Raw genomic sequence first — 15874 nt, forward strand, 5'->3', positions numbered from 1 at the left:
GCAAGCCCTGAACCTGTTCAGACTTCCTCCTGCTGGAGGTTCGAGAAGGAGAGGTTTTGGAAAACCTTCAGAAAGCAAAATAAAAAAGCATGGCATTTTCTTTGGCTCCATCCATTAATTCTTTGTTTATTATTCATCTTTTCCTGCCATTCTTAGCATTCTCGCTCTTCTTTAATTCCTCTTGTTCGTTTTCATGGAAATGCTTGAGAGGAAGAAATGTGTGCCTCTTAAACTGAAGACCTGATGCTTGGTTTCTGCTCATTTCCTCATGCATCACTGTTTAAAGATCGCTTCGGAGTAATGCCGTTTGATTTATTTTTTTGGCCCTTCACACTGTAAAAAAAAAAATCTGTAAAATAACAGAAAATGTACTTTTTGCAGACATTTCGTTTAACACTAAAATACAATGCAATGCAATGTAACATTAAAAAAAATGCTGAAATATCTATAAAAATAAACAGAAAAATTCTATAGTACACAGTGTGCTGTTTTACAGATTTCCGTGGTATATTTATTTATTTTTAACAGCAATTTAAAATGCAAAATGTGTATGTTTGGTATGCGTTATTTTGTATTATTTATTCAATTCAATTCAATTCAAGTTTATTTGTATAGCGCTTTTTACAATGGCTATTATGAAATGCTTTGTAAAGTTTTGGGGTGTTTTGGCATCTTTTATTATAATTTTTTGGCTGAATAATTAAGCTGTTAAAATATAATATTTGAGAAACCGTCTACTGTTGTATTGTATTATATTGAATTTATTAACATGATTAACATTGACTACTATAGCCCAAAAATATTAAGTAATATTTGTATTACGTAACTATAGGTAACAAAAAATGTATTAAAATTTTTATTTTATTTTGTATGCATTCAAGGTGCAGGGAAAATGTTACTTTTCTTTTAATACTTAAACCACTTGACATTTATAAAGTCGTCATATTTATTTAACGCATCATTTTTTTTGCCATTTGAATGTACATTTTTTGCATTGTTAACTTATATATATATATATATATATATATATATATATATATATATATATATATATATATATACATACATACGCACACGTCCTGAACTTGGTACACTTAGGCACGTAGAGCTGGTTGGTTTCTCTAATCTAAGGCTAAACACTCATCACCTCGTATCCTGAGCCTGATCTGATCTTCCTCTCCTCAGACGGGTTCGATTATGCTCTCGTCTCACACTGACCCAGTTTTAGCTGCTTGCGTCTCCTCAGACCCTCTTCGGTCCGGAGCCGGTGTGAGCGGAGGGTCAGTCTGCCTCATGTTCGGCCCGGGTTTGAGTAGCTGCCGAGCTGCTGGCTGCAGATGCATTATTTAGTGGCTCTTCTCTTCCACATAAACATAGCATCAATTATAGAAAGAGAGGGTAATTAATCTTTGAAAAGGGGTATGCTTACTAAGGCAGGAATCTGCTGTTAGTGCAAATGTGTGGGAGGCTTTCGAGCGCTCTTCACTCACACGCCGGCCTGCTTGGCTATTCTTTGGAAAGCAAATGTTCCCCGAAGGTTATTTCTCGGGCTTTAGTCTCTGTAAGGTTGTTAGCAGGTGGTGATTGGCTTGTGTTATATGTGGGATGGTGTGAATTTGGCCCAAAACTACAACGCCTATGGCGACTTTCTGTGAGCGTCAAAAGAGAGAGAGACTGGAGAACTGGTGACAGAAGAAATGGACCTTGTTCTGTTCCTTCTGTCACCGTTTTTCACTGTGATTGAAGAACGGCGGAGTGCGGCAGCTGATATTAATCATGCTTTTTGGGGAAGATTGTAGTCTGGTGCTGGAAAGGGGATGAATAAAACATGGTGTCCTGAATTCAGACTGAACCCTGTCGTCCAGACATACATAACCTGAAGAGAGCAGCGTAGATGATTGTCTGCTGTGTGTCGGATATATAAACTAAATGTTTTTTGTTCACAATTTTATTTATTAAGTTCTGTCCCATCTACACTACCATTCGGAAATGTAGGGCATTTTATTTATTCCCAATAAAATGACCAAAAGTGTCAGCGAAGACAAAAGATGTTTCCACCAGAACATTAAGCAGCAAAACTTTTTTCAGAGATTATAATAATCAGCATATTACAATGATTTCTGAAGGGTCATGTGACCATGAAGTCTGGAGTAATGATGCTGGAAATTCAGCTTTAACGTCAAGAGAATAAAAATCAGTTGTTTGAAGTAGTAATAACAATTATATATTGTATTTTTAATTACAATTACAGCCTTGCTGAACAAAAGAGACTTTAAAATGCATATAAAAATAAAATCTTTCAGACCCCAGAAGTAGTGTATTTTCCCATTAGATTTTCTTTTATTCAGTTATATTGATGCTATTAATTTTTGAATGCATTTATATGTTACTGTATTGCTGTTCATACAATTTATGAGCGATGTTCAATGTTGAAAAACTGAATTCTGAAAGACAGGCAGGTTGTGTGTGTGTGTGTGTGTGTGTGTGTGTGTGTGTGTGTGTGTGTGTGTGTGTGTGTGTGTGTGTGTGTGTGTGTGTGTGTGTGTGTGTGTGTGTGTGTGTGTGTGTGTGTGTCTGTGTGTGTGTGTGTGTGTGTGAGATGTACATTGAGTCATTACTCTTCTTCTCCTGCATCTCTGATATTAGAGGGCACAATTAAAAAATTACTGAAATTATGACAGATATCATAATAGATATCCCACCGATCATACTCACGACTCCATAAATTCATGCAGTGTCTTTACTGTACTCTGTGAGTTACTGTTTGAGTATCTCATAACTGACATTATGTAATGTTTTGCATTATTGTCTTTTGAAATGGCAAAAAAAAAGACAGCAGTTTGCCCTCAAGCTTCCAAATAGATGTTTGTATAGTCTGTTATTAAAGTGTAGCCTGCTATTGTTGTGACATATGCTGGAAAGCTGTGACTCATTCTCTTATTTATATATATATATATATATATATATATATATATATATATATATATACACATACATGTTCTGTACTTTAATACATATGCTACTTAGCTCATCCATACAATATACCAAATGCAAAAAAATATATATTTATATATATATATATAGACTAAAAGAAAACACATGTATGTGTATATATATATATATATATATATATATATATATACACACACATGTTTTCTTTTGGTCTTTTTCTTGTCTAACATACATTGCAAAAAACATTTAAATAATCCAAAATTGCTGTAAAAGAACAAACCTGATCAACAGATTCATTGATTATTAACTGAATGAGCAAACATAAATCTTTTACATCTAAATTTTCCCTTGTAAATTGAATTGATTTAATGTTAACCCAAATATCCACAACTCTGCTGAAAGGCTCTTTTTATTTCTGCTACACTTTATATTGAGTCTACTTTAGACACTTTACTAACTATAATGTCAACTAATTCTCATGAACTCACAGCTGCTTGTCTACTGACTCTCAGAGTAGACTGTTAGGGTAGGTTTGGGTTTAGTGGAATAAGTTTCTGATAGTCTCATCAAAATAAGTCCTCTAATACTCTAAAGACTGCTAGTTGACATGTAGTTCACAGTTACTTACTCTAGTGTTTCTTTTTCTTTTTTTAACTAGTTTGTGTGGCTTGAGTTGAACTGATTGTTGCTATATAACCCGGACAGAAATAAACAGAGCGTTGCACTGCGCTTTGTTTATGACTCTTAGTTTTGAGAGCAAAATTTAGCATCCCGAGTAATTGAATTCAGCAGTTTTGTGCTATCACGAGCCGGCTTTGATGCACCGGGTGCAATAATGGCTGTGAAAAATAAAGTGTGTGGTGTTGCAGTGTGACAGAAATAGCGTCTGTCCGTCAACAGTCTGCAGCTCCCGGCACTCACGCTTTGTTTATTAAGGGAGCGATCTAGTTTAACGTGATCTGTTTTTTGTTTCTGTCTATCTAGAGAGTCGTTTTTCTGAAAACCTCACATGTCGAGGACATTACACAGAGTGCAGGTCCTAAAAGATACTGATTTCTGACCGGTGTGTTTGAGTGTGCATGTGTTTTTCTTTTTCTCCATTAAATCTTAAAGGGGACAGTTCACCCAAAAATGAAAATCCTGTCATCGTTTACTCACCCTGAAGTTGTTCCAAACTTGTATGAATGTCTTTTTTCCTGTAGAACACGCAAAAAGATATTTAGAAAGCTGTCGGTAACCAAACATTTGACCGTAGCCAATGACTTTGCCTTGATGCCAAACTATCCCTTTAATAGAATTAGAACATTTGCTTTCTTCAGTTACACGCCATCCTTTTAGCAACATCTTAAATAATTCAAATCCACAGGAACTTACAGTACAATCCCAAGTAGCCTGTTTAAATTAAATAGATTGAAACTGGATCTCGGTGAACTCCAGCGCAGTGGTAAAGTAACATCTCCTCCAGAGCGTGTGGCTGTCTGCGGCTCTTCTGCTCTCACCCCCCCGAGGGACTCGGCATGACATTTTACATGTTCTTTCGGTCTTGTGAAGGAGCTCTTGTATCGACTGCGTCGTGCGTCCTTTTCTGAGGGGCTTAATTGGGTGATTAAGTGAACCGGTGGAAGATCACAGTCCTCGGTTCTTCTGTGGGGTCACGTCTACCAGCTTGCAGTACAGATGTTTGCTTGGACGCATTCGAGATTTACATTTTTGCCGTCCGTGTTTCTGAAAGACGAGGGAAATCTAAAGTCTGGCTGAAAGGCTTTCTCCTGTGGGACACAAAAAGATGGTTCTGCTCTTTTCCGTGTAGTAAAAACACACATGACCATAGTCTGTCAAGCTCTCTGTTCAGTTGTGGTCCGTTCGATTGAATAAGGCAGGAAGCTCTAGTGTCTTTGGTGTTTGATGGATCGCTGTGCACATGGGAGCGAACAGACTAATACCTCTGAAACTCAGACTGAACCTGTGTCTGACAGAGGTGTAAAGAGTGCTTGAGTAAAAGTACAGATACCTACAAGTTAGAAATGAATATAGAAGTATAGGAGTGTCTGATTTTAACAGTGGTTAAGTATTGTACTAATACTGAATATAGGCTCAAAGAGACCAGCTACAACAAACAATAAGCCAAAAAACACAAGAACCGAATGACCATAACATGCAGTAACTCTCAAAGAGCTAACGATATATATATATATATAAAGTATATATACAGGATGCTGACTGACAAGCACCACGGGAGACAGGAAGTGACATAAACGTCTGAGACAAGACAGAAAATGCTACAAAAAGCAAAAGAACTGATTTGTGTGGAGAGCAATGGCGCTTATGTTCTGAAACAAAAAGAAGCGAACATCTCAAAACACCAAAAACACACAAAAAACGATATCCTTCAAAAAATAGTGAAGTAGAGAGTAAAGGTTGCTAATTGTCTTTGATACCAAGTATCCGAAAAGTACAGTGATTAATTACATTAACTCGAGTACTCTTGAGCACGCACACACACACACACACACCCTGTTCCAGTCAACTCATCTTCTTGCACTGTGTGTGTTGTGTTTGTTGACCCGTCCGATCCACTGCCCCCTAGTGGACAGGAGTCGAATGTGCTTTATGTGTCTATATAAAATGAAAGCCAATGGGGAACAGCTTGACTCGACAACATTGCCTCAACATTTGGCTAGAGTTTAGGACGGGATGATCCACTTGTGCAAAGACAAATGTGCTTCTCATATGAGATGGAAATCACACAGTCTTTATTATATTTTGCGATGTAATTTTATATTTTGTCATTAAATGGTATTAGCTGTGCCTCGTGGTAAAGTTTCTCGTTTTTTCTCTCTTGTCTTTTATTAGGAATCCCCTCAGGACAGTGCCATCACTCGTGACATTAACCGTACCTTTCCTGCACACGACTACTTCAAAGACACGGGCGGTGACGGCCAGGACTCTCTCTATAAGATCTGTAAGGTGAGCAGGTGACCTGTCTTCATCTTCAGCTCTGCAAAATCAATTCCCTACCATTTAAGAAAAGTTAAATGTGCACTTTTGGACTGCTCCGGTTTCTTTATAAACTTTTATTTTATAGATTTTCTTTTTTAACTTGATTTACGAAATGTTATGCGTGTATAGAAATAGATACAGTAGCTTGGTGGATCTCAATGATTGATGTGCAGAAAGGTGTGCGTGTATAAATATGTGCATGAATATGTATTAGGGATGCACAATATGATTTTTTTTTTTTACAGATAGGCCGATACCGATAACCAATAAATTCATATTTTAATATGATGATAATTTCCATATAATCTGCACCCAGGAGAATACAAAATCTAAGATGCAACGATGAAACTGATATTTTAGCATTTCTGGGTCTAGCTACAACAGCAAGCGTTTTTATGTTTTGTGTAAGGCATCTTAATACCTGGTAGCCAACGTTTTAACAGAACTACGACAGAGCTGTGATTTATCTGCAGGTAACTCATTACCAACAAATTGATATTCAATAGTTCATGCATAAAGAAATGAATCTTTTCCACACTTTTGCATGAGTGCATCGGCATGAGCAACGTATATATAATTTAAGTTTTTCAAAAACATAAGAAATAAAAAATAATATATGTGCATAAGTGATAGTATGGATATATAGATGAAGAAGACTGATCTATAGATAGTTGAGTGGATATGTTTGTGCATGAATAGACAGTATATATGGATAGATAGATGAGTGATAGATATAAATATGGATGTAGCTATACTGATGGATGAATGCATATAGCTGTATGAATTATAGATTTATAGATAGGTGAATGGATGGATATATTGATATATAGCTAAAAAGATATCGATGAATGTATTTTTAGATGCATATATAGATTTAATGAATGAAATTGGATTGATTGGATTTATTTCAGCCGATTGGATGGATAGATGGATGCTTTAACGGTCTTTGAGTGTTTTGAACATCTCCAAGTGTTTGTATAAAGTCAGTCGTACTCTACTACAGTCTGGTGTAGTACTTTCATGGTGGAAGATCGGTTTAATGAATGTTTAATACATACAAAACACTTTTAAATCATCTCAAATTTCACCCAAAAATAATGAGGTCAGTGGGTTTAATGTGAAAGTCAGACGTTATGAAGGAAAAGAGATTGATGGTTGTGTTTCCATCTTTGGGCGTCTCTTAATAATTCAGCAGCCCTCTCTCTGACTGTTACCTCCATCACTCATACAGTACTATAGATTTCTCATATTGACCACCCAGCGGGATTCAGCTCTCTCTACACACACACTTCACAAAGTTTATTAGCACCACAGTTTGTAATTGTCACAATATTAGCTGACATTTTAACACAGTTTTCTGAGGAATGTAGGTCAGTCTGTAAGTATCCCGTCAAGCTTTCTCTTCTTTCAGTCGTGTCTCATTAGGCTTCGGCTCTCATGCGTCTCATAACCAATCACACACAAGTTTGAATATATGACAGTAGGGTTGTGCTGACGGGACGATGTATGATTATATATCTGTTTAATTTACCTTCACTCCAAAAAATACATTTAGGCTACCTGAAAATTTTATCTTTAACGTGTTTATTTATGTCCAATATTTAGTGTTAAACTGTTAGTCTTAAAATAAATCTACCGACTGATTTTTAGATTGATAACTACCGTGACGATGAGCTTTATCACAGCAGGACCTAATAAATATAGGCTCTGTATCGTGCTCTCTCTCTCTGTCTCTCTCTCTGTCTCTCTCTCTGTCTCTCTCTCTGTCTCTCTCTCTCTCTCTCTCTCTCTCTCTCTCTCTCTCTCTCTCTCTGTCTCTCTCTCTCTCTCTCTCTCTCTCTCTCTCTCTCTCTCTCTCTCTCTCTCTCTCTCTCTCTCTCTCTCTCTCTCTCTCTCTCTCTCTCTCTCTCTCTCTCTCTCTCTCTCTCTCTCTCTCTCTCTCTCTCTCTCTCTCTCTCTCTCTCTCTCTCTCTCTCTCTCTCTCTCTCTCTCTCTCTCTCTCTCTCTCTCTCTCTCTCTCTCTCTCTCTCTCTCTCTCTCTCTCTCTCTCTCTCTCTCTCTCTCTCTCTCTCTCTCTCTCTCTCTCTCTCTCTCTCTCTCTCTCTCTCTCTCTCTCTCTCTCTCTCTCTCTCTCTCTCTCTCTCTCTCTCTCTCTCTCTCTCTCTCTCTCTCTCTCTCTCTCTCTCTCTCTCTCTCTCTCTCTCTCTCTCTCTCTCTCTCTCTCTCTCTCTCTCTCTCTCTCTCTCTCTCTCTCTCTCTCTCTCTCTCTCTCTCTCTCTCTCTCTCTCTCTCTCTCTCTCTCTCTCTCTCTCTCTCTCTCTCTCTCTCTCTCTCTCTCTCTCTCTCTCTCTCTCTCTCTCTCTCTCTCTCTCTCTCTCTCTCTCTCTCTCTCTCTCTCTCTCTCTCTCTCTCTCTCTCTCTCTCTCTCTCTCTCTCTCTCTCTCTCTCTCTCTCTCTCTCTCTCTCTCTCTCTCTCTCTCTCTCTCTCTCTCTCTCTCTCTCTCTCTCTCTCTCTCTCTCTCTCTCTCTCTCTCTCTCTCTCTCTCTCTCTCTCTCTCTCTCTCTCTCTCTCTCTCTCTCTCTCTCTCTGTCTCTCTCTCTCTCTCTCTCTCTCTCTCTCTCTCTCTCTCTCTCTCTCTCTCTCTCTCTCTCTCTCTCTCTCTCTCTCTCTCTCTCTCTCTCTCTCTCTCACACTCACTCTCTCTCTCTCTCTCTCTCTCTCTCTCTCTCTCTCTCTCTCTCTCTCTCTCTCTGTCTCTCTCTCTCTCTCTCTCTCTATGTAGAATTAAATAGTTGAGTTTTACTGTTTTATAGGCTGATATAACTAGGAACTATACTCTAATTCTGCAGTAATAACGATATTACGCAGCACCTGAAATAGGCTAGAAAATCACAACTTTTCTTTTTACATCAGTCTTAATATGCAATTTTACTACAGAAGTGTTAGGTTTTAAATAGGAAAAGTATCTAAATGCTTACGGTGAACATTTTTGGAGCGTGATGCTAACGGTAAAACGGTAATGGTAAAACTCTTCCAACGCTCAAAAAAAAAAAATAATCGGTTATTTTTAATCACTGCTACCCATAACCTCGCATTCATAACGTTCTGTATCTTCCATCCTGCAGGCATATTCTGTGTATGATGAAGAAATCGGTTACTGCCAAGGACAGTCTTTCCTTGCTGCTGTGCTGCTGTTACACGTGAGTGTCTCATACGTCAGATAAAGATAAAGAGCGTTTAACAGAACGAATGTGTGCAAAATAGTCAAAACTACACTATTGCATTTGGATGGGGACGGTTTCTCCGCTTGGCCCGATCTGATATGACGTCATCCTTTGAGATTTGAGACGGTGCCGTCTAGCGGAGACTCCCTGTCTAGATCAGTGTTTGTGCTGCTCTTGTGCTGTAGATGCCGGAGGAGCAGGCCTTCAGCGTGCTGGTCAAGATCATGTTCGAGTACGGTCTCCGGGAGCTCTTCAAGCAGAACTTTGAAGACCTGCACTGCAAGTTCTTCCAGCTGGAGAGACTCATGCAGGTTAGAGCCACAAACTCGTATCAGTTCACACATTCGATACGAATAATGACAGATTGTAATTAAGCAGTTTAAAGGGATAGCTCACCAAACAATACAAAATTTGCCCGTCATTTACTCACCCTGGTGTATGTCACTTTCTTGCTTGAGACAAATAAAATCTGAATCATACTGAAACATGTCCCAGCTTTATAAAGGCAGTGATTGGTGGTCAAGCATAAAATGTGTATTTATTACACAAACTCATCGATTCTCTTCACCCCGGAGCTGTGTGGAGTGCTTTCTATGATGGATGGATGCGCTTTTTTTGCGCTCAAACCCCATTCACCACCAATATAATAGCATTGCATTTGTCTGAACATCACAGGATGACTTGAGAGTGAATAAATCATAAATAAATTAGTTTTTGGGTGAACTGTCACTTTAAACAACTAAATAGGCTGTTCCTTACCTTGAAATAATAATCTCTGACACATATTTTGTCATATAAATTAAAGTGCCCCGAGGAATACAAATGTGTTATTGATATATCTGCAATGGAGGTGCGTTTTATCTTGTGGGAAATTGTGCTGCTCTCTCATGACTTACATTCAGAAGTCTGTGAGATGTTAATGCTTTTGATAGAAGTCTCTTTGTGCTCACCGAGACGTCTTTTGTTTAATAGCAAAAGCAGTATATTGTGAAATATTAGTGCAGTTTAAATATGTGAATGTATCGCAAACGTAGTTTATTCTTGTGACGTTAAAGCAGAATTTTCTGCATCATTACTGCAGTCTTCAGTGTCACATTAATAATCTGCTGTGCTGCTGAAGAAACGCTTTATATTCTCGTTTGGTGTTGTGTGCCGCAGGAATGCATCCCAGACCTGTACGCACACTTCCTGAATCTGGGTCTGGAAGCGCACATGTACGCCTCCCAGTGGTTCCTCACGCTCTTCACAGCCAAGTTCCCTCTTTACATGGTCTTTCACATCATAGACCTTCTGCTGTGCGAGGTGACGTTTCATTGCTTTATTTTAGATACATTTCTTGAACGTTCTCTTTTCCTGGTTTAGAACACACACACAGGATATATAGGATTGAAATCAGTTCAGCTCGCTGATGATCGTGCCGCTGTGTCACTTCCTGTATGGCGGATGCAACAGGATGTTAATATTGAGCACAAAAGTATAAACCTTTACATTTCAACGCATTTAATAAATTGTCATTTAGTAGCAGAAATAAGCAAATACAACAACATTTAGACAAACCAAACGTTATTTAGAGTTAATATAATAAAACGTATGTAACACGGGCATGAAAAAATACTCGTTTTTCTTAATTGTTCTCTTTTTTATCTCTGCTTTCAGGGCATCAGTGTCATTTTTAACGTGGCCCTCGCATTATTGAAGGTAAGGAGGTGCATCATTTCACATCGTTTCACCAGGAGGTATAATAATTATGCAAGCCGAAAATTAACCTGCAAATCAACCGTGCCTCATCACCATGGTTACAGCGAATCCCAGGATGTTAGACTATATTGTCACCTGATAATCGGCGTGATCGGGTCACGAATTGAAGATCTCAACACGAGGGGGAACTTCCTCAACAGCTCTCTGTCTGTCCACAGACATCTAAAGACGACCTGCTGCAGACGGACTTCGAGGGTGCGCTGAAGTTCTTCCGAGTGCCGGTGCCCAAGCGCTATCGCTCCGAGGAGAACGCCAAGAAGCTGATGGAGCTAGCGTGCGGCATGAAGGTGAGCGCCTTTGAGTTCAGACGAACATGTCTGTAGTCCGCTCAGAAACGAAGACATAAACTCATCTATATGTTGCGTGACCTGAGGGGGAAGGTCTATTGCTGCTAGTTCACGTTGCATTTTATTTATTGTTTATAATTAGTTCTTTTAAGGCCTTAAAAGCGATTCAGTGGTTTTTAGACCGAATAGACCATTCATCTATTTTTCACCTTTATTAAGTGGGATATTAAGTGTCTTGATGTAATTATCTGCTTTGGCCAGCAGAGGACACTGCAGGAGTAAGAAAGAGCCACGATGCTAAAGAGTCAGATCTACCAGATCTTATTTATTCATCTGCATTCAATTGTTTTATATCGCATTATATATGAGCATTACAAATCAGTAAAAAGTTTATTTACATAATTAAAATTAATATCGTCATTGTGGTCCCACTTTATGTTTCGGTGGCCTTGAAATACTTATATTTAAATTAATCCACCTGATATAAAGTGTGACTATTATACAGTGGTTTTTGTGAACGTTTTGAATTAACTTTTACATTGATATTTAGTTTTCATTCAATTTTTTTAATTGTATATTTTTCATTTAAATAAAAATTTTATCATGTAGTTTTGTCATTTTTATTAGTTTGTTGCTTAAAGTATTGCTTTTTACGTTCAATCAATTTTTACTTCAGTTTTAGCTATTTATTTCCAATCAGTAATTTTAGTAATTCGTCTCCGTTGCCAGGACATTTCTAATTTTCCCGCGAGATTTTCATCTATATTTATGTTCAGTTTTATTTCAGCTGAATCGGTTTAATAGACAATGTTTTTAATAGGTTCACCATAGATATGGTCATTTATTCACCCTCATGTCCTAAACCCATAAAAACTTCATGCGTCTTGAATGTTCTATCGTAGTTTTTCAGCTTCTGAAAGCCCACATAAACAGAGCTTTCGCATATAAAGACATCATAAAAAAAATCTTTATGCATGAAGCGATTTAATCCACGGCCTCACATGTAAACGCTGATAGAGCACATCAAATGTAATGACAGCCATTGAATATTTTGCTATATAGACTCTTAAAGTGACGCACCGCCCCATGCGCTCTGTTTGATTGATGTGTCAGTTCCTCATCGCCGTCAAAACATGACAGATTGAGTTTCCTGTGGCTCTCTCTCGCTTTCCTCCCAACACAAACTGCCCTTTATTTCTCTTCTCCTCCTTCAGTGCACTGAAAGCTGACTTTCAGCAGAGTCTGGCTGTGTTTGTGTGCTATTTCAATACGAGAGGCCCAGTGTCACAAAATCAGAAACCCCTTCCTCAGTTAAACTGACACCACACACCAGTCACCATCAAAAGAGCTTTACACACACACACACACACACACACACACATTTCACTACACCCAGGCCTAATTGTTCCCCCGGGTGTCGCTGGAAACACACTGACTGATGAACTACTCTTGACATTGAGGGCTTTTATATGGATCTCATTTCATCTGTGGGAGCATTATGGATTAAATATGGAACAGAGCCGCTTCTGTGTCCTAGAGGCAGTCAGATACGGCGCGGCGCTAAATAGAGCTCATTTACAAACACACACGTACCTGCGGCTCTCGCAGTGTCCTGGTGAGGAATGACTGGTTGCCGTACGAAACGCGCTCGCTCTCAGAAATTGGGTCGTTGGATGGTGTCGAGCTGCGGGGGGGTGAATGTGGTCCAGAGTGCAGGAAGTGCATGAACAGAAATCCTGTTAAATGAATTAGCAGTTAGGCTTGTTGCGTTTGGAAAGGGGAACCTGTACAGAGCGAATCTGAAACGCAGCTTTAAGCATCGAGGTCCTCTCGCAGGTCTGGTCATAAAAACCTTGATTGATTCATGCTGGTTGTGCTAGGGGCGGCCAATAAGATTGGGCCTTTCAATTTTGTTAAAGAGACAGTTCCCCCAAAAAATGCACTTCAAGCGTTATAATGGTCCAATAAAGTGCATCCATCCATAATAAAAACTTGGCATTTGATGGTTAGTGGAAAGTAGATATGACTTTAAAATGTATGTAAGGATATTTATTCTGGTATATATTTTGGTGAGCTATCGCTTTAAAATTTGGTCAGGGCTGGGTGATATACCCAATAAATCATTATCATGAATCTGACAACCAGTAGAGATTTGTTGTGCTCACTTTGCAATGCAGTGCTGTGTCATCACATCAACCTTGCTGGTTTAAACTCTCAAGAGACACGAAGAAGAGCTCTACTCCATGCTTGCATGCATGATTTTTTTTTGTTGTTGTTCAAGGCCTGATATATTTTGGAATCTCTGCTTATGTCTTTAATATTCATAAAAATAGCTTGACTTTATAAAAAAATAAACTATTTAATTAGGTTTTTTTATAGTAATTATTAGTCTTATTTAGTTCTAGATTTTTTTTCATAACATAATTGATGTTAATTGTCTTCAGTAACAAAATTCTGATTTTTTTTTTTAAATTTATATCAATTAGACTAATATTAGTTTTGCCTTTTGTAGCAACATTGGTATTGGGAATTTATTTATTAGAATAAATTATATTTATTATTTATTATATTTAATTATTATCATTTTATTAATTATTATTAAATATTAATTATTTATTAATTATTTCCAGTAAAGAGAACTATATTATGAAAAATATTCATATTGCAAAATACAATTACTTAAGTGATTTATGTTACCTACACTTGACTATATCGCACCAGAAAATGCAGCAGATGCGTGCGATGTTTGAAGCTTAGGCTAGCTTTAGACAGATAAATGTTCGTATTTTTAGCCTTGCACCTAAACCTAAGCATGGCTATACTCTTGCCAAACACCGTCCAGTGTCCCTCTCTTAGTTACATGCATGCATATCTACAGAAAAGCTTGAATGGCATTAATTCTGTACGATTCCTAATAAAGCATAGATTTTCCATTTTATCTCAAGCCCACCTGTCGTGTGCCATTCATCTGTCAACATGTTAGTTATGTCAATGATTCACTATTTTACGTTGCCCACATCTGTGTGTTTGATGTCACAGATCAGTCAGAAGAAGCTGAAGAAGTACGAGAAGGAGTACCACACCATTCGAGAGCAGCAGGAACAGCAGGAGGCGCCCATCGAGAGATACGAGGTAGATTTAAGCGTGTGTGTGAACACACGAAGCGTCTCTGCTGGGAGTTGCACATCTGCATTCATGACTATGGGCGTATGAATATTTACCTGATCCGTGCGTTTGCCCGTATGCGTTTAATCTCGGCTAAGATTTCGTTCTGGCTCGCCATCAGAGCTACTTTCCTCCTCTGCTCTGAGCTCGAACTCATTTTCTCCCTTTCCTATCCCGTATCTCGCTCTATTAGCATATGTGCTCCGTGCTTATAATGAGCAGCGATGTGAGGCGAGGTCACCGCTGAGCTCGGAGATGATGAAAATCTGGCCAGATGGATTCGTGATAACAGCGGCCCGCCGGTCAGCTGCTAGCCTGAGCCCAGCTCACCGGGAATTACACACACACACACACACACACACACACACACACACACACACCTACAGGGTTCTATACGCTTTATACAAGTTAAAATGTCCTCAGAAGTATTCGAGATCGCAGTTAGAGTGTCTTTATACATTAAAAACAGCTGGCGTGAGAAAAGAAAATCGCTAAATTTCACAATCAATTTTTTCTAATTAATTTTTTTTTAATACCTATGCTCAACAATATTTGGGAAAAAATGTATGCATGTATTTAAGTAAGTTATGTTTTTGAATTTCGTATAAAAAGTGCATTCATGACGAGCTCTTAACTAAATAACTAACGAACTTTGCCTCTTTGTCGCCAGCTATGTTTGAAAAACTGGTATTGTTTCCACCGCCGCGAGTCCTGTGTTCAGTCATTTTAAACTACGTCTGCAGTATATGACCCGAATAAGAATTTTAACTGGATATTTTCATCCGAACAAATAAGTCTGCCACGCTTGGTTCTGACTAACTGAGGAAAAAAGCATTATAATAAATTGAAATAAAATGATTGATTAGGTCACATCAAACCCTGCTAATAATTTTTTACATTTTATTCTCAAATTATTAATTTGAACAACATCAGCATGGCTTGACAGTCTAATTTCATATTAAGAAATTCTTTTAACCCAAAAAACAAACTATGCTCTCTTCGGACTGGTTGTCTTGAGAATACAAATCTTGCGTCATTTCTGTAATCATAAGTACATTTAAAACCGATTCATAAACACGTAATCTTTTCTGGATCACAAGGCCATCAAAACTAAATAAATTATTTAATTAATGACCACTCTGGGCTAAAGAAACAATGTTAGTTCTGGCTGGTTATGTACTTGCTGAAATATCGATTTCGCATTTTTAACCAAAAAAAAAGCTTTCATGGAAAAAAAAAAAAAAAAAAAAGTAATAATTTTTGAATGAATTAACACACATGCATCACATTAAATTGATAGTTCATCCAAAAATGAAAATCATTTACTTAAGTTGTTCCAAACCTGTATGAACTGTTTCTTGTGTTGAACATAAAAGAAGATATTTTGAAGAATGTTCTATTGAAGTTTCAACCAGCAGCTGTTAACAACATGCTTTGAAATATCTTCTTTTGTGTTCAACAGAGGAAAGAAACTCAGTATTGTTTGA

The 15874-nt window shown here is 38.0% G+C and overlaps 1 protein-coding gene across 5 annotated transcripts in view; it reads left to right on the top strand.

Moving 5' to 3' along the window:
- The window catches only part of LOC122352732 (rab GTPase-activating protein 1), a 70136-nt gene that overhangs the window by 43940 nt on the left and 10322 nt on the right, over nucleotides 1-15874 (top strand). For 4 of the 5 annotated variants that reach the window (XM_043250303.1, XM_043250305.1, XM_043250306.1 and 1 more), the window contains 7 exons: nucleotides 5806-5919; nucleotides 9079-9153; nucleotides 9363-9488; nucleotides 10336-10479; nucleotides 10834-10875; nucleotides 11094-11222; nucleotides 14262-14354. In XM_043250303.1, coding sequence (XP_043106238.1) covers nucleotides 5806-5919; nucleotides 9079-9153; nucleotides 9363-9488; nucleotides 10336-10479; nucleotides 10834-10875; nucleotides 11094-11222; nucleotides 14262-14354 — 723 coding nt within the window. The remainder of the gene's footprint in view (nucleotides 1-5805; nucleotides 5920-9078; nucleotides 9154-9362; nucleotides 9489-10335; nucleotides 10480-10833; nucleotides 10876-11093; nucleotides 11223-14261; nucleotides 14355-15874) is intronic. The other variant, XM_043250307.1, reaches the window with a different exon arrangement.

The sequence above is a fragment of the Puntigrus tetrazona genome, chromosome 10 (assembly GCF_018831695.1).
Source record: "Puntigrus tetrazona isolate hp1 chromosome 10, ASM1883169v1, whole genome shotgun sequence".
NCBI classification, from domain to species: Eukaryota; Metazoa; Chordata; class Actinopteri; order Cypriniformes; family Cyprinidae; genus Puntigrus; species Puntigrus tetrazona.